This window comes from Mus pahari, chromosome 4 (assembly GCF_900095145.1).
Source record: "Mus pahari chromosome 4, PAHARI_EIJ_v1.1, whole genome shotgun sequence".
NCBI lineage: Eukaryota > Metazoa > Chordata > Mammalia > Rodentia > Muridae > Mus > Mus pahari.
The window spans coordinates 128,970,277-128,989,786 of record NC_034593.1 but is presented as its reverse complement, the minus strand read 5'-3'; the positions used below and the strand labels follow the sequence as shown (position 1 = coordinate 128,989,786).

Below are 19,510 nucleotides of genomic sequence, written 5' to 3'. Positions count from 1 at the left end.
GCTTCATCTTGCAAAGAAAAAAAAAACTGTTAGTTTTTGCTACTCAAATGAATACCTCTGAGAAGGAAATCAAGTGAATAATAGGCTTATTTTCCAAGGCCATTTATTTTCATTAGCAGGACACTAAGTTATACATAGATGTCTCTGTGCTTGCAGAGGCAATATAGCCGTGACTCAAATGTAAAAAATTGTGGCATGGGTTCGAAAAAGCTTTCCAAATTTTAAGCATCACGTTACAGAACATTAAATAAAACCCACATAGCTTCTTTTAAAAATGTTCACTCTGGAAAAGGGGAGGGCGAGATACAGAGGACTGTGGGAGAGGGTGACTGGGAGAGGGGCAATGAGTGGGATGTAAAGCGAATAAGTACAAACTACATAAATTAAAAAAAAATTTACTCTAGTAATGAGGGCTGAGCTTAAGATGATTATGAACCACATCACATACCATGATTTACAGAATAAATCTTTCAGAAGACTGAGCTGATTAATGTATTCATCGAATCACCTTTTCATGAAACAGTATGGCTAAGTCCACCATCAGAACATTCATAGAATTCTGGTTACCTAAACTTAGCAGAGTGATTTCCCCAAGCAAATGCTTATTGACCATTTCTTCTTTTGATGTCCTATGCTTCTATCTTTGAAGATGACCGTTTTGCAAGTAACAGGTCAATACATGACATTCTATTGTAGCTTAAAAGACATATGATAGATAGATGATAGAGAGACAGATAGATAAAAATACACAATTCTTACATAAACATGATTTATGATAAACTACATTTTTATATGAAAATGGTTGAATATTGATACTTTCTCATATATTAAGGTAGTATTCATATAATTAACATACAAAGGAGCAAATGAAATTGTAATAAGTATAAGCAAGAGAAGTGAAGACATATTAGTTTCACTTTTATAGAAAGATTAATTTACAATACTCTCTGAGTATATCTCTTTAAGAACAAGGAGGATTTTGATAGAATCAGGTGGCAGGAAACCGGTTTGAAAAATAATTCCTTCAACATGTATTTATTAAACTTAATATCCAACATCAAGTATCCATGGAACTAGAACAGCAAAAATCACAGATACTACTTAAATTTTTTTTTTAAGATTTATTTTATTTATATGAGTACACTGTAGCTGTCTTCAGACACACCAGAAGAGGGCATCAGATCCCATTACAGATGGTTGTGAGCCAGCATGTGGTTGCTGGGAATTGAACTCTTCCTCTGGAAGAGCAGTCAGTGCTCTAAACCGCTGAGCCATCTCTCCAGCCCTAGATAATACTTTTCACTTCATGGAACATGCTCCTCAAATGGAGAAGAAAATTGTAGATTGCAGAAGTGTATATAACAAATCTCTCTCTCAAGTGTTAAAAATTACTAAGGGAAGAGAATGTCACCAGACTCACTTCATGAAGTTCCATGTGACATAGTATGTCCATGATATCAAGATAATAGAAAAACAGCATACACTTAATTTAATATAAAGCTTGGATCATGCCAACAACTCCTAAGTTAAAATAAATGACTGCCACACATCTATTAAGTTGAAAACCCTATGATTCTAAGACATGGAAATATAACATAAGAGTGTATGTGTAATTTAATAAAAATCTGTACAACCATCTCTCATTTCCCCTTGACAATCTCACACAACAGTTCTTGACCATTTCCCAGTGTGGCAGTAAGGTCTCATGATATTTTCATAGAAATTCACATGCATAATAGAAAACTATTTTTCTCTGAGGTAGAATGTACCATGTTTCACATGTTGAGATTCATATGACATGATCTATACAGACCACCTTCTACTCATGTTCTTCCAAAAAGTATGCATAGATACCCAATTTCCTAGGAGAATGTATTGAGAAGGGAAAGAGAGATTTTAGGAGGTTGTTAGGTCAGCTATGTGACTCAGACTTCTTGGGATATGTATCCCTTATAAGAAAGTAGGCACTCAACAGACAACCAATATTCACATACCTTCTTAGTTTTCAGATCTGAGGAATAGCTTTCTATTTTTATAATCTACTTGACTATAGTATTTTGTTATAGTAGCTGAAGCTGACTGAGACAACTTTATATTTTCTCCTGAAGAGGAATATAATTATTATGGTAGTTTTAAAAATGTTCAACTACATAAATAAATATAATAAATGTATCTGAATATGTACATTTATTGTACATATATATATATTTATTTATTTGTTTATTATCTTACAAAATAGCATATACTAAGGTAATTTAATGTATATATATGCATATATATATATGTATATATATATGCATATATATATATGAGTAAAACATTAAGCTTGTCTTTGTGTGGTAGAAAGAATTTATTAGGATAATACTAGGGAATTTGGTGAGGAACTGATTTGATAGAAAACTAGGAAGTATTTCCACGAGTATATGATCTATGCTATGGATGAAGGAAAAACATTCTAGATGTTAATTTTTGTTTATATTTTATTTATGAGTATGAATGTGTATATTTTATGTAAATGGATTAGCATCTGTGTACATAATATGTGTAGGGGGTCACATATGCCAAGGAGAAAACTTGGAGGTCAAAGACAACCTTGAAGGTCACATCTCTCCATATTTCTTTAGGAGGTCTCCAAGGATAGCATACATATCATTAGATTTTCATGGCAAACACCTTTAATATACAAAAGAGCAATTACTTGACACTATGCTTTCAGCTTATAATGACCTGGAGATTAGACTGTTGTAGAGATTAGCTTTGTCTTAGAAGTGGTAGAGACACACTTACATTATCTAGCAGATATATAATAAAGACTTATGCTCTGTGGGTAGAGGTAAGAATTTAAAATAGTTGGCTTTGAATCTTAGAGAAACACCTTCTTCAGTTTTTCCCCTCCTTCAAACAAAACAAAACAAAACAAAACAAAACAAAACAAAACAGCCTGTATTGTTGTAAAAGGAACAAAGAATTTAAATCAGTAGGAGGTAGGCGAAGAATTTGGAATTCTAGCACCTAAGAGGCAGAAACATGGAATTTCATGGACTACTTAAAATGCATCTATCTCTTTGGTTGGGAGATGTAAATTAATTAATAATTTAAAATAGAGTCTATCTCAAAAGTACTAGAAGACTAATTTGGGGAAGAATGATGTATTTGTTGATCTTTTTAGTTGGAAAAGTAAGGAAGAAGCTACAATAACTGCATTTTGAAAATATCATCCTGAGTGAAGTAACCCAGTCACAAAAGAACACACATGGTATGTACTCACTGATTAGTGGAGATTAGGCAAAAAGTTTGGAATACCCATAATACAACTCACAGACCATATGAAGCTCAAGAAGAGGGAAGACCAAATTGTGCATGCTTCAGTCCTACTTAGAAGTGGGAAGAAAATAATCACATAATCATGGGAAGTGCAGGAAGGGAGGGAACAGGGAGGGAGAGAGGAGGGGGAGGGAAAAAGGGGGGCATTATCAGGTGTGGAGGAGACTGGAGAGAAGTACAGAGGGTCAGGAATTTGAATAGTGGTGTGTAGCAGTGGGGGATGGGGAACTAGAGGTAGCCACTAGAAAGTCCCAGATGCCAGGGAAGCAAGAGGTTCCCAGGACCCAACAGGGATGACATTAGCAAAGGGGAGATAAAACCTGTAGAGAACAAATCCAGTAGTTAGGCACAGCCCCCATCTCAAAAATATTAACACAGAATTGCTTCTGTTTAAAGGAAACTCAGGACAAAGTGTGGAGCAGAGACTGAAGGAAAAGCCATCCAGAGACTGCCCCTCCTAGGAATCCATCCCATCTGCAAACACCAAACCCAGACACTATTGCTGATGCCAAGGAGTGCTTGCTGACAGGAGCATGATATAGCTGTCTCCTGAGAGGTTCTGCCAGATCCTGACCAATACAGATGCAGATGCTCAAAGCCAACCATTGGATTGAGCAAGGGAACCCCAATGGAGAAGTTAGGGGGAAGGACTGAAGGGTCTGAAGGGGATTGAAATCCCATAGGAAGAAAAATATCAACTAACTGAACCACCTAGAGCTCCTAGAGACTAAATCACCAACCAGACTACACATGGAGGGACCCTTAGCTCAAGCTGCATATGCAGCAGAGGATGGCTTTATCTGGCATCATTGAGTGGCATCATTATCAGGCCCTTGGTTCCGTGCAGACTCGATGCCCCAGGGTAGGGGAATGCTAGGGCCAGGTAAGGCTGGAGTGGGTGGGTGGGTGGGTGGAGGACTACCCTCATAGAAGTAGCGGGGAGAGAGGATGGGATAGGTGTTTATGGAGGGGAAACGGGGAAGTGCCAATAACATTTGAAATGTAAATAAATAAAAGTAACCAATTAAAACATGTATCAAAAATAAGAATACAAGAAGAGAAAGAATAATGGAAGAATAATTCAGGATTGAGATGGGATTAATGTGTCTGTAGAAGGCCCTTCGTGAGATTTGGAATAGAGGCAATCTACTTGAATGTATGCCCAGCTAGACATTCTCTGTGTGACTATTTTTTTCTTTTCTTTTCTTTCTTTCTTTCTTTCTTTCTTTCTTTCTTTCTTTCTTTCTTTCTTTCTTTCTTTCTTTTTTTTTTTTTTTTTTTTTTTTGTTACATGTAAATGTCAAGAAGGCATATAGCAACATGAAGAGCACACCACAGCTGCCTTCTTGGATAGGACTGGGAACTGAACTCAAAGCCTCAGGCACACTGGAAGCACTCACTATGCCACGCCCACACAGCTAAGAGACAAAGGCATCCTGTGCTCTGTTTCTACCTCATTGTGCAATTTGGAGATATTTAGCTTCTGTATCCTGCTGAGCCTCAGTTTCCTTGTTCATAAAAGGAGCACCCAGAATGCATCTCATATGAGATTTATGAGACACTTAAAGAGCATCAGACATACAAAATGCTTACTGTGAGGTTCAGAGCACCTTTTTATTGTGGTGTGTTGGTCTTAGTTATTTTGAGAATAATTAAAGATGAAAGGAGAAAAAAAAATCTAAGAGATTATTAAAATTTCAAAACAACTGTGGCTTTCTTAACTTGCCTGCTTCTTGGGAGAAGCAAACCATTTGCTCTCACATGGTGGATTATAGGTGCCATGGAAACAGGAGTTGTAAAGACTGAGTAAACAGAAAGCAAGTCACTGAGCCTGAGATGTTCTTTAAAATATAACCGTAAATTATTGATCAGGCCCACATTTCTATGTGATATGGAGGCTAGAGAGATGACTCAGTGGTAGAGAGCTCTTGATTCTCTGGCAGAGGACCCATACTTGGCCCACACCCATTTCTTCAGTTCTGGAGAATCATCTCCTTTCTTCTGGATCATACAGGCACAAAACACAGGTAAGGCCCATACATACACGCAGGTAAAACACTCATACATATAAAGACAAATAAATAAATATTGCGATATGATATTACTGTGTCACCAGATGAATAATTTCTGAATACTATAAACATGTACCAGAGTTTTCATTTCCTTATTTTTCTTGGTCATATAAAAGAAATACAAGTTAGTTTAAATGGTGAAAAGGCAAACAGTTAAGTGTAGTGAGGGCTTTAATTAGTAGACTTAATTTTGACCACTGATATAGTTTTGTTAAATGAGTGTCAGTAATCCTTTGTTTCAAACCTCAGAAGATGAAGGACCATAGAATGCTTTAAGAATTTAAGAGGGACACTATTTTTGTTTTCCATTTAATTTGGTTTGGAAAAGGGTCTCAAGATAGAGCTTAGGGTGACCTTGAACTCACTAGTTATCCTAGGCTTTCTTTGAACTGCTAATAATTTTCTTGCTTCAGCCTTCTGAGTGATGGAACAGCAGATGTAAGCCACTGGGTTAGGAGCAAGTAAAAGAATTTTTAAGATCTCTCTTCTTCAAAGTGTTTATTAATTTTTCAAATGTGAAATTATCTTGCTAGAGACTTTGTTAAAGGCAATTAGCTATGCTTAGTTGCTAGGAAATGGGATTGCTACTAAATATGATTTGCATGTGTTGTTCTGAGGAAGATATAACTATAAAATGAATGTGTTTGCCATGACTTTTGTCTGTTCTGTCATTTTAGGAAAATGTGATTTTTTTAAGACACTAAAAATATTTCAGTTTTGCAATGTATTTCAAGACTTAATATATTCTAATATTTCTTGCTTAAAAAAAAACCCCACCATGGTCCTCTCAAAATAATAAAATCAGAATGTTAAACTATAGAGCTGAGGACCCAAGTTGCAGGTGAATCTAGTTTTATAAAAGCAAATAAACAAACAAAAAACCCCACAAAGAATTCTACTCCCATTCCATCTTTGCAGTGTTTGGTCTCAGAAGATGGCAAGGAACTCTAATATACGAGACCAAGAAATTTCTACACATTTTGTCTAGATTGGGGATTTATAGTAGCTGGAAGAGAGCTGCAATAAAGTGGTGTAGCTGTTCAGTGGGTTTCATTATTTATGATTAAAATAATATATTCAAAAACTGAAAAATATCAAACAACAAAAGTCTCAAGTCATCACCCTAGATTCTTAGCTGTAAACATCTTGGTGTGTGTTTATGCAGAAAGTTTCAACTGCTATACAAAAACATGTGTATCTCACCCTTCTTTGCACAGGAGCAAAATACAGAGGGAATGCTGGGTTCTCTAATTTGGATTTTGTGTTCGGTTTTAACTAACAGAATTTACACAGCTTCATCAGTGGAAAAACTTCACTTAAACAACAACAACAACAGCAGCACTACAGTAATCAATTCTAGGAAAGAACATAATCAACAGGGCACAGTAGACAACTTGCAATATTAAATCTTTGTGTATATATATATATATATATATATATATATATATATATATATATATAATTTTACTTGTAGGAAATCCCTAGACTCACTCGCCTGGCAGAAGCAAGGTGGGGGAGGGTATAATGGATTTCAGTATTGGTGCTAATTTCATACTGGCATTGCAATTTGTGCCCCAGTAAAAAAGGTCTTTAATTCTTGTTTTGAAGTAGAAAACATCTTCTTAGATGTTTATTTATAATTAGCATTTGTTTGCCTAGAATTACATGTTCTGATGTTGGTTGGTTTTCTTATGGGTGCTAGTGCATTTTCTGAAATGTAATTTAAAAATATTTGCATAGTAACTAAGTTATCTCTTTGACTCATGTTAATCAATGTTGATATAAGTTTTTAAAATTATCCTCCTTGGCTCTGTTTGTGGTATTTTAAAATTCAATTAGGTAATGGTTTCCTATAAGAACTATTTTGTGTTTTAATTTAAAAGGCTTGGCTGTCCTATTACTGAAATGTGTAACCAACCAACAAACGGTGATGGTGATGAGGATGACGATGATGACGATGATGATAGTGGTGGTGGTGATGATGATGGTAATGATGATGGTGACGTCACTCGATAACATCTAGAACTTACTTTAAATAATGAAATATGATACATATTTGGTGTATCTATTTCTTTCCCTTTCGCCTTGCTAACTCAATGCATGTACTAATCGACTCCTTTGACTCCTTTTTAACTGGTTATACAATCATCACATTCTGGAAGGTTTTTTTTTTTTTTTTTTTTTTTTTTAACTATTTTCATGTTTTAACTAACCAAATCTTAACTGTAGATCTGTGTGTGATCTTTTGATGTCTTTTATTTTAGGTTTTTAAAGACTCTTTGATTGCACTTCTATCTCAAGTTGCACTGAGCTGTTATTAGAAGTTACTCTACATTAAAGTGTGATAATCTTTCAGGATCACTATAGATGGCAAGTATGTCAAAACTATTTATCATGTATATTCAAGAATAATATATACATTTGTGTATGTGTGTGTGTTGTGTTCATACACAAATACACAATTATTTTTATAACTAGGTAGAATTTGAAAATGTTCTTTCTAAAGCTAGGTGTGTACTTAGTGGTAGATCCCATGCCCAGCATGCATGAGGTCTATGATCTATCCCCAGTATCACAAAGGAAAAAAAATCCTTCAAATTTCTTAACTTCATAACTACATAATTGCTTTTACATTGATATTCTAAATGACATACTTTGCTAATTTGAATTGGCTGTCTGTACCTAGAAAAATAATGAGTTACACTATTTTGAGCAGCTAATTTACTATATTCTCAATATTTGTAATTTTTTTCTTTGAAACCGCATAAATTTTCCATGTATACAAAATTATGTCATATGTCATAAATGGTAGTTTTCTGCTTTCCTTAGAACTTTTACACATCTTACTTATTTATGCTCTCTAAAATGCTTATTAATAGGTTAGAATGATTCTCTCAGCACTAGTGTCTGTAGATACCTTTGTGTATGTGTCTAGTTTGGCACTGAAGGATAATTGCTAACTTCCTAGCAAAGTTTCATTTAGAAATAAAGGCCAACAAAAATTGTACAACATTTGATTCTCTCTCTGCCCTCACGTACTGGAACTTTTCCCTTCACTCTCATGCCTTCATCCTGAATTCGTGTGTGTGTGTGTGTTACTAACATATGGAGAAGTTATCAGAAGTGCTGAATATCAGACACTTCATTTTTATTTATAATCTTCTCATATAGACCTTTTCGTTAATTATTAAGACATGCCTAAATACGTTGATTCTTGTTTTTACATTTCTGATACCTTGCATGTATTATTAAAAGTCTTTGTATATGAAATCTTCAGAAATAAATGGGCTGAAATCAAAAAATTCAATTCTTTTGAGATTTTTGTCAACATCTGGTAGCGTTATTTTCTGAGTAATTAGATGAAGAGGTGAGGCATTTCCCTGATGTCAGCTTGCCTATGATTGGATAATCCCTGTTTTCTGTGGTCAGCAGCTTGCAGTCAGTGAACATACTGACTAGCAGATGAACAGCAATTACCTAGAGCTGCCCCTTGGTTTCCAGGCACCATTTATACTATGTACATACATGTTTTACATGTCCTTTCGAGATGCATCTTCTCAATCAATAGCCTAGTCCATGCCTTTAATTACCATCTCTTCAATTGATGTTGTTGGGGATGTGGAATGTGCTGGTCTGTCCTTGTTTCAGATTAAACCAACAGAAAGGCACACACTGGAATTATCTGCAAATTTGAAACCCTCAAACTTCTCTCTGTATGTAGAAAAATAAGACGTAAAAATGTTTCTCATTTCTGTCATTTTAATTCCTGATAGCTTGAAAGTGTTGATTAATAATGTCTTAACTCTACTATATAGTTTAAAACCATAACATATTTAGGCCTGAATGTTTTAAGTGCTAGTCTCCCTGCTGGAGATGAAAACACTTAAGCCACAGAAGAAACATTCCTGTCTTCTAATTTAAGAGAAATATAAGATATTGCATAACTATCTTTCATTGGTAATTGTGAACTAAAACATCACAAAGTTTCACTGATAGCTAATTTTCAAAGAATTATTTAAAATATTCTATAAAATAATATCAGGTATGTATGCAGACCAATGTTGGGCAATGATGTCACCAAGCTCAATGTATTCTCATTTTCTCATGACTCCTGGATGGCAGGAGATTTATCTTTGATTTCTGTACAAGTGAAATTCAAAGATATCATTTTCCAGGATGCTCCCACTTAGTCATTCTATTGATTCCATATTATGTATCTTATTGAACAGTCTCATAGTTCATCAACAATAAAGCATTTATCATTGATGGCTTGCTTTGCATTGCATAAAATGAGATCATTAATTCTTAACCTAACTGATTCAAAGGTTTTTGCCAAAGGATAATAGCTCCATTTTCAGCCTTGCTAACTGAAGTAGTATTGTGACAACAGCATAGTAGAGTAAGTGAGTCCTGAGCCACAATCCCAAACTCACCGGAGGTTTCATCTACTCTCTCGTCTACCACGTGATCCTTCTGATGAACCCACTCACTGTTGCACTTGAAGTAGATCTGGGTGGCAGGGCTGGCTTTACAATACAGGTTCACAGGCTTGTTCTTCACAATGTAAGCTTCCTCGGGCTCAATGAGGAAGTGTGGCAATGGCTCAGGCGGGTCAGATGGAAAGGTTTCTGGGAGTTCATGAAAAAAGTCATCATCTGGTAAAGGAACAGAAAGTGGAACATGGTCAAAAATGGAACTCTTGTCTTCTAGTAGCTATTTGACTTTAGAAAATGAAGTTTACTGAAAAAAAAAAATAAGGTTTTGAATGCCTGTTATACGCAAAGAAATAGTTAGAAATATTGACTGGGTGATCAGCAAATAATCTGAATTATTATTCTATTTTCTGTGTATGACAAAAACTCAATCTCAGGAAGAATAAGGGAATGAGAGGCAATCTGCAAAAGTCCAGGTTCTTGTCACCAACTGAAGCTGTGATAGTCACAATGTATTATATGTATTATGCAATTCCCAGTGTACAAGGTTGCTATGAAAAGCTGACAAAAGGGACTAGAGAGATGTCTCAGTGGTTTAAGGTACATTTTTCTATTCCAGAGAACCTGGGTTCAGTTCTCAGCACCTACATGATAACCCACAGCCACCTGCAACTCCATTTCCAAAGAGTGTGATGTCTTCTTTGGCCTGGATGGGCAGTCCACACATTTGGTGCACAGATACACAAGCAAGCACAACAGCCACAATTCAAAAATAAATACTTAAACAAACAAAAGCAGCTTCTATCACAAGAATAAAGCTTGCTTTAAATCTTTTGCAAAGATTTGAACAAAAATATTGGAAATGTGAATTAAAGTTCTTTAAGTCCCATTGCAAATTGACCATTAGTTTCCAAGGATACATTTAATTATTTTATTCAGCTGAAAATATTCATTGAGACTAAAATTGTCTAGGCACTGGAAATGGGTGAGAACATCAAACTGGTCACTAGCGTAGCCACAGTAGAAATCCTATCTGGTCTAAACTTGAATTTTACTTCAGATGTTATATGGTATTATGTGACCATTAGAAAAATTTTAACCTCACTATAAAAGTTTTCATTTCTATAGTTTTGAAAATTGTCAAAAGTGTTCCTCTATCTGATATTTCAACATCACTGAATAAATCTAATCTAAAAATCACTGGAGAGATTTGTACACTTTGAAGTCCCTTTGTTTTTCTTATCTTGAATTCCACATGATTTCAAGTTTTAAAAATCATATGTGTTTGCTTTAATAAAGTCTAGTAATGGTTTATAAAATCATAGGAGTCCTTCTATTATGATATTCATTATACCTGATAGTTAGCTTTTTATGAGGGACAGAAAAGAATAAACTATCATTAGTCCATAAATATGCTAACATAGTATGTTAAAACTTATAGCTCAAATGTAAAAAAAAAAGTACTTTATAAACTCTCTGAAAATGCTCTTCTGTGGCAATAGACATATGATATTGGCATATAGAGGTTGACTGTGCAGATATCGCCATGAAAATCTTTATATTATGCATTCGGTTGCTATCCCATTTTTGGGAGGTAGCCATTGGTGAAGTAGACATCTGTCCACTAAGCAATCTTGCCTGTGACTTCTTTCATCTAGGTCACGGGATAGCTTTCAAATAGTAATGACATCAGGTCATTGCCAATCTGTTTTGGAGTGAAAATTGGGTTTACTTGAATCACAGCTAAAACCAGTTTTCAAAGCTGCTTCACAATACTTTAATTCCTGATATTGTAGAGATGGTGTTGGCTCTAACTAAGCTTTCTTTATTACCCCATCTCCTTGATATACTTCTTTATGCTAAGGCTTCATTCTAGTTTTTCCACCATTGATAAAGAAGGACACAAACTGTCAGCTTACTAAAGAATAACCTTGTTTACACCAGTTTCAGCTCCACTAGTCAATATGCAAGACCACTCAAGACTGCTCAAATAAACAGAGCTAGCAAGGCTAAGGGACTGTACTATTGACAGATCCGTCTGCACAAATTTGATGTCTTGAATGCCTTACCCAATCTTTCTGTCATATTCAGGAGCACTTCCTTTTATATGTGAGGATGTACTAGGCTGATAATCAATAAAGCTATACAAAATGCCACACTAAGATTCTACTGAAGCATAGCTCTTGTTCCATTATTATTCATGAAAACAAACAAGACAGTAACTCTAATATAGTTCACCTTCCTTTTGGATTGTGTTTGCATACATATAAACAAGGAAATGTAGTTAAAACTAACATTTACACAAGCATGCAAAGGATAAAATATGTTCCAGCAATTGTTTTAAGTGTAGCTTGCTCCTTTAAAAGAAATTATTACAAAGTGCTTGGTAATTATACACATCTATTTTATTCAGTAATGCAGTATATCCATTTGTATGCTCATATCCCATAGTATGTGTTTATGAACACTAAAATTCAGTTATCTCACCTGCCCGAAAACATGCATCTCTCTGGTCTCATTATTTTATTATAACTACTGAGAGGACAAATAATAATGGAAGATGAGCAAAATGACGTGCATATTTTCAAGCTAAAAGAAGCTCAGTGAAATGTTAGGAGGAGACTTTATAATTTAATATATATCTAAAACACTTATGAGCAAAGTAAATGGGAGTTTCCTTAATTTTGAGTTTCACCATAATATCATCATTACACATGAAAGAAATTAGCCTGTGCCTTGTTTTGAAGTTTCATATCACTGATATCTCCAATTGCTTGCAAACACTTAGAAGGAAGTTTAATAAAGAATCCTGTCTATCCTAAGAGAAAACATTTTCTTCCTGTGATGGAACTTGTATTTATGTTATATATAATTCTCATCTCCACAGAACTCATCTCTTTGTGTTCCTCTAGAAAGGTGCCTTAACAGACAATAGTCCATTATCTTAATATTTCTTATGGTACCCATATTGTAAACTCCAATTTGCAGCCTAGGTGAAATCACATTATACATTATGCCTTATTTCTAGCACTCAGTTCAACTGTAGGAATGACAATTGGCCAAGATAATTCAAGACCCTGAGTTAGTGGATATGTGTAGTAGAATAAATACAACAACAACAACAACAAAAAAAAAAACACGCTGATTGTTAGCAGGCTTATAGACTGTTCTGAAATTTCTACTTTTTCCCTTTCACGAGGCACCATCTGTACCACACAAATCTCATAAGCTCGTATAGATAACACCACCTGATCATTGTAAGCATGCTAAGAAAATGCTTTCTGACTGTTGCTCCAGATAAAAATTCTAAGAGGCAGTATTCATTTGCCAGGTATCATGGCTTTTTTTTTAAATAATAAATTTGATTTTAAAACTTTTTCTAATGTGTTTTTTAAATAAAAAAAATCAGTTCCCCTTGACCAAAATGATACAAATTAATTTTCAAAGTATATAAATATCTAGCATGCCTATATGTGTTTAATAAGGAGAACATAGTCAGCTTGTAATGGCTCTGACTCTACATGAATACACTGTGGCTTTGTCCTGTGTATTTGCTGCACACATAATTGCCTCTTACTTTGCCAACCTGTTTTATGTAATTTTTTTAAGCTTGAAAAGATTTTTAAAAAGTTAACAAATATTTAAGACTAGAGTGAATATAACCTGAGGATCATGATCATATTGTGTTCATGTTCATTTTCATATTTCAGAAGATTTAAAAAATTATTTGTATATGTATGTGTATTATGGTTGTGCATACACGTATTGTAGCCAGAGTATAACACATCCCCTGCAACTGGAGTTAAAGGTGCCTAATGTGGGTGCTCAGAATACGCACAGGGCTAGCTGTGTAGTTTGTATGGCCCAATACAGAATGAAAATTCAAAGATCCTATCTTAAAACATGTGAATATTTCTGAGAATGAAATAAAAATATTAAATGAGGCCCTAGTCCTTTGAGACAGAACAGGTCACACACATTAGTTAAGCAGCCAACCTACCTATGGATGAAATAAATGGGAATTCTGTTCCATACATGACACCATCCTAGGGACTATTTATGGGGATTTCAGTTATTTTGTAATGTATACTGAGTTGTTTCTAAAAGATGGCATTTTAGACTGAGAAACCTTGGCTCTGGTCCATTCCATGCTGCAGAAGATGTGTGGCAATCTGGGCACAGCCTTGCCTTATGAGTTATTGTTGTTCCCACCTGCTGGGCAGCACTCGGTAGAAGCACCTATACAACCGAGGCCACTTCCAATAGGCTAGCTCTGCACTAACTCCATAGACTACATACTGAGACCACCTTAGAAGCCTGTTGATCTTTCTCTACAAGCAAATCAGCTTTCGAATACTAACAAGTCATTTCACAAAACTTGAAACTATAAAAGACTAACCCTGAGTTTTCACCCAACAGAGAGATCAGTAATAAACTGTCTTGCCAATTTGTATTTACATATCAGTAGAGGTGATATCAGGAAGATGATAGGAACCCAGTTTATAAACACAGCTTCAGACTGTGAACTTATTTTGAGCAATGTGTTTCAACTATTTTAAATTACTACTTCTTATAAAGACATATATGTCAACTTGAAATTAAATGCACTAATTTAGGCAAAATTAGTTCAATAATGAAACTGATAAGTCTTTATGTGCAGTTTATTTGTATTAACAAAGTAAAATTCTCATGGTGATTTATTTTCTATTTGGTGAAGTTGGTTTCAACATAAAGCTAGATATGGCTTTTTTGTGTGGATAAAGGATTATTATTCATTTTATTCTCTTCTAACATTGGACTTAAATTTCTACTTTCTACCATTACTGAATAGTATTACAATAGCAGTGCTGTCTTTATCTGGATTTCAGTACATCTTAACATTTCTGTTTCTATTATCACATACAGGCATTGGCTTTTTCATTTATATACAAGTGAGGAAAGCTTTGTACCATGTATTATCTTTATAGATTTTCATTCCACCTAATTCTTGACAGGAAAATATTATGCTATGAACATCAATCTAGGAAGCTTTAGGTTGCTGGTTTTATTGCTATATCAAGCCTTAACTTTCATCAACTTAATACATACATTTCTACATTTCTGAATCACACGACTTAAACTATTATTGCTCATAGAATGAAATATAGGGCCATTATCTTTTTGTGTGAGACTTGAAGCATATTCTTCTAAAATGAATTTTGCTTCCAAAGAACTTGAGAGCAATTTAAAATGAATGACTAAAAAGCTAATTTTATCTGCATTTGGCCACTCATCCATCAGAGATATAATGTATGATATATTACCAAAAAAAAAAAATAACAGTTGGAATTAACTGTTTGAATAAGACTCTAGGCTACTTTTAATATTTTGATTAAAATATCCTTTGGAAGACAAAATCTATGTTCTACATATCAAGAAACATATCACTGGATTCACCCTTTAAATCCAAATAGTTGGATCAATAATGCCTTAAATGTATTCCATAGTTTTGATCTACTGAATATTTCTAACTTCAAAAGAAAACCTTTTTACTTTCAAAGAAATATTTTCTAAGTACATCCTTCTACTCCTAGGAGAAATATAAAGTTAAAATGCTATTTGACATTTAGCTGTTTCTGAAATAGAAGGGCTTCCTTATGCTCCAGGTAAGCTCTCCTCTCCTCTGGCTTTCATGCTTTGAAACCCTCTTATTCTCTTGCTTATTTCCTCTTCTATGTAAGTTCTACTGTACACCTGAAAGAAAAATTTTAAAAAACCTATTTTTTCTCTTCATATAACTTGCCAAGTATAAAGGAAATAAAGTGGCCAGTTTCATTTGCTGAACAGTTCTGCTAAAAAATATAAATATTGAAGAGCTGATGAAAGTATATTTACATAGAATATCAAGAGCTCAAATGGGCATCAGAATGAAGAGGATTTACAATATATCTTTATAATGTAATTCTCTTTATATATAGTATGTATTTATCTAAAAAGGCTGCCTCACTCTTTTGAATCCACACTGTATACAAAGTGACATAAAATTTGCATACATGTGTATGAATATATTTACTGAACCACTGTTTATGTAAACCCACACAACATATTACAATCAAAGCCATTAAAATTTATTGACATGCGATTGAGCATATCTAACCTTCAACTGAAGTATTTTTCAATAGTTTTCTGAAATATCCAACTGTAGACATACTGCTTATCTGTAAAAATAAGGACCGAAATTTGTATAAAGATTTTTTTTGTTGTTTCAACAGACAGGGAGATGTTTGTGTGAATTTTGTGTTTAAATATAGTGTGACTGTCATGCTAGTTCAGAGTATGTACAAAGAAAAGCTTTATAGCTGTCACTTGTTGACATGAGAGGTCATTATTTCTGGGAAGAAGTGTAAGGGTTGATAAGGAATGTTTATTGTTTATCTTTTATTTAAAGGTTTGTCAATATATATATATATATATATATATATATATATATATATATATACTGTGTGTGTGAGACTTTTGAACTTTTGTTTAACTTAACAGATAAATTAGATCATTCTCATGTACAAAGTAGTTTTAGCCTAGTATAATACCTTACAATGTTTCATTAATACACTTCCAAAGCCAACAGCACTGACTCCATTAAAAATTACTCCACATCTCCATTAAATGTGCTGTTTGCCGGCTATAGTATTTGTAAGTAGTTCACTCTCATTTACTTATTCCTAGCTTCATTTTATTTTTCCTCTTAATTTTGTTCCAAATCCCTCCATTTCACGATCTCTGATTCAAATTAACACGGCTTATTGCTCTTTTCATATATTTTTCAAGACTCCGTATTTAATGACCACTTTCCATATGTCAGTGTGGTCCTCACTGTTGTGGCTGAAGTTATATTTTATCTGCTTTATCTTTAAATGACATCTTAGGTATAGAAATAGAAATCACACACAAAAAGGTACTGCTTATGGTGTCTATATAATAATATATATATATTTCCTCTCCAATGAATTATGGGAAATGTCTGACGTTTTAAATCCCTTATAGTGGTTACAACTCCTATAGTTTCATTGAGAATCTTAGGCAGATGAAAATAAATAAAATCATAAATATAATTTTGGGGTCTTGAGAGATGGCTCAACAATTAAGATCAGTGGCTGCTCTTCCAGAGGAGTTCAAGCAACCACATGGTAGCTCAAAACCAGCTCTCACTCCAGTTCTGTGAGCACAGTGCCCACTATGTTCTCTGAAGTTTCCAGATAAATTCATGGATTATAGACAAATATAAAGGCAAAACACCTATTAACATAAAATAAACTAAAAAAAATGAATAGAGAAATAAATTGCTTAAAATAAATTTAAAAGAAATTCATAAAACTCTTAAGTATTGAAAGACAAATAACACAACATAACCTGGAGGCTAATTTTATTACTCAGGAACTAATTCGAATGCTTTAGAAAAAAGTCTCCCAAAGATGTGACTATTCAGTGTTTTAATATATTCACATCACATACTCTCTGGTGACCTCCCTGGAAAAATTGTCTGAAATGGTCAGCTTTTGTGTTAACTGTGCCTGGTTCAGGTTTCCAGGTTTCACATGCTAAGTATGTGTTCCTGTGAAGGTGTTTGTGATGTGATTTAACTCATATGTAACCTGGAGTAAAAAGTGTCAATTATTCTAGATAGTGTGAATATGTCTCATGTCCTAGGAGCAGACCTGATGGCCCCAAGAAGCTCTACACCAATCTTTTACTGAACAAATGGAAAATATAGGCAGATAATGCATGCCATCAAGACCTCCCAAACCTCCTGCTGACACTCTTCAGCCCCTGTCTAACTCCTCTACAGCAGGTGAGACATCCTCCCTTCCTCTGAATGTGGCTCCCAGATTAAGCCCACATTGCTGCTGTAGTCCCCATTGTCTCCATTGTTCCTTCCCTGTGTACATCCAGTCCCTCCCAGATGGCAAGTTCATGACTAATGGTGGTGTTTATTCACTTTCCAACATCCTATACCTAGAGTGCCTGTCAGAGAATTTAAGTCTTTCTTTTCCTTTCATCTTGCATTGCTATCCTTAAGGATATGTCACAGGAAAACACAGTAATATACAGGAATTACTTCATTTACTGAAATCATGGGAGTGACAAGAAATCATTGTGAAACTATAACAGAAATATATATCAAAAGGTCTCTACTCTCACTCTGTGTGTACTAAGTGTATTTATGAAGTATATACTTATCGATATGCAGGTTCATGTGGATATGAGCTCACATGTGAGTATGGAGGGCAGAAGATGTTCGGTATATTTCTGTGATCACTTTCCACTTTTATTTGTTGAGTCATGACTTTATAGTGACCCTCAAGCTCATAGATTTAGCTGAGTTGGCTAACCAAAGACTTCAAGGATCTGCCTATTTGTGTCTGCTGCCTCTGTCCTGGGGTTATAGGCACATGCCTGACTGCCAGCCTGTAGGCACTTTACTGACTAAGCCATTGTCTTAGCCTCCAAAGGCATAACTCACATGTTTGTAAATATAAATCTACTTCCTATATAAAACAACAACTCTCTTTTTCTGAAAATTTTAGTATCAACAATCCAGAGCTATGCCTAGTTTCAGACTAAATGAATTCTTTCACAAAATATTAGAGGTTAAGTATAACTTGGTGTGAATGTGAAGTCTTACAGTCCTTTGATTTTATTGCCTTCATCTATTGTGCTCATCTGACACTCTATGTATTACATCACTCTTCCCATTTATAAACTTCCTCTTCCTTGGGGACTCTGCATTAGCACTATATTGCTTCCTATCCTGTGTCTTTGACCTTCCACTTTCTCCTTTACTGCTCAAATATAGCCAAATACTTCTCAAAGCCTCTCCTCTGGTCTCTCCCTTGGGTAGCTCATCAAATCAGTGGCTTCAATTATCAGATCCTGTCACATACATAACCTTCCTCTCCATTCCCTTGCTCCTTAAAACCCTCCTATGCCTTTGTATTGACTGAGAATGAAATCAGACTCTATTCAGGCCAACCAGGACACACTTGATCTTATTGCTCTGCCCTCTATGCCTCCTGTCCTTTTGCCAACACATGGAGACAGACAGCCTGGCACTGTATCTTTATCACACTGCACTCTTTCACACTCACCCACAGTGACCCACACTCACCCACACTAAACTGCACTCATCCACATTCACCCACACTCACCCACACTAACCTGCAATCATCCACATTCACCCACACTCACCAGCACTCACCAACACTCACATACACTCACCTACACCTACACTCACCTACACTCACCTACACTCACCCACACTCATCCACACTCAAGAACTTGTGATTTACCTTGTCACAGGATTTTCCCTGTCCAATTACATTAGGGCAGTGGGAGACCTGTGATTTGACAAGGAAAAGGGAGGCAGAGCTAAGATTTATGGAGACAGGGAAGATCTTGGGGTAGCAGAGAAAAAGGAAGATGGCAGGGGATGTGAATCAGTGGGGTTAGGACAAGCCACAGGATGTTATGATATCATAGAGGTTAGAATATTGGAATAATTTGTCTAGTCTAGGTGGGAATCTTTTATCATTGTCACTTGGTTCTGAAATTATTGTATTGGGATCTTGTATATTGAGAATTTATTGATATATATATATATATATATATATATATATATATATATATATATATATATATATATAT

At 34.9% G+C, this 19,510-nt stretch overlaps 1 protein-coding gene and 1 long non-coding RNA gene across 3 annotated transcripts in view; one reads left to right on the top strand and one right to left on the bottom strand.

The window, feature by feature from the left end:
- The window catches only part of Unc5c (unc-5 netrin receptor C), a 350,620-nt gene that overhangs the window by 138,734 nt on the left and 192,376 nt on the right, over nucleotides 1-19,510 (bottom strand). For both annotated transcript variants that reach the window (XM_021195777.2, XM_021195778.2), the window contains exon 2: nucleotides 9,830-10,051. In XM_021195777.2, coding sequence (XP_021051436.1) covers nucleotides 9,830-10,051 — 222 coding nt within the window. The remainder of the gene's footprint in view (nucleotides 1-9,829; nucleotides 10,052-19,510) is intronic.
- LOC110319982 overlaps nucleotides 5,133-19,510 on the top strand; it is an 18,561-nt gene continuing 4,183 nt past the window's right edge. Inside the window, exons 1-2 of the long non-coding RNA XR_002380439.1 lie at nucleotides 5,133-5,180; nucleotides 5,268-5,351. This is a non-coding gene — a long non-coding RNA (uncharacterized LOC110319982). The remainder of the gene's footprint in view (nucleotides 5,181-5,267; nucleotides 5,352-19,510) is intronic.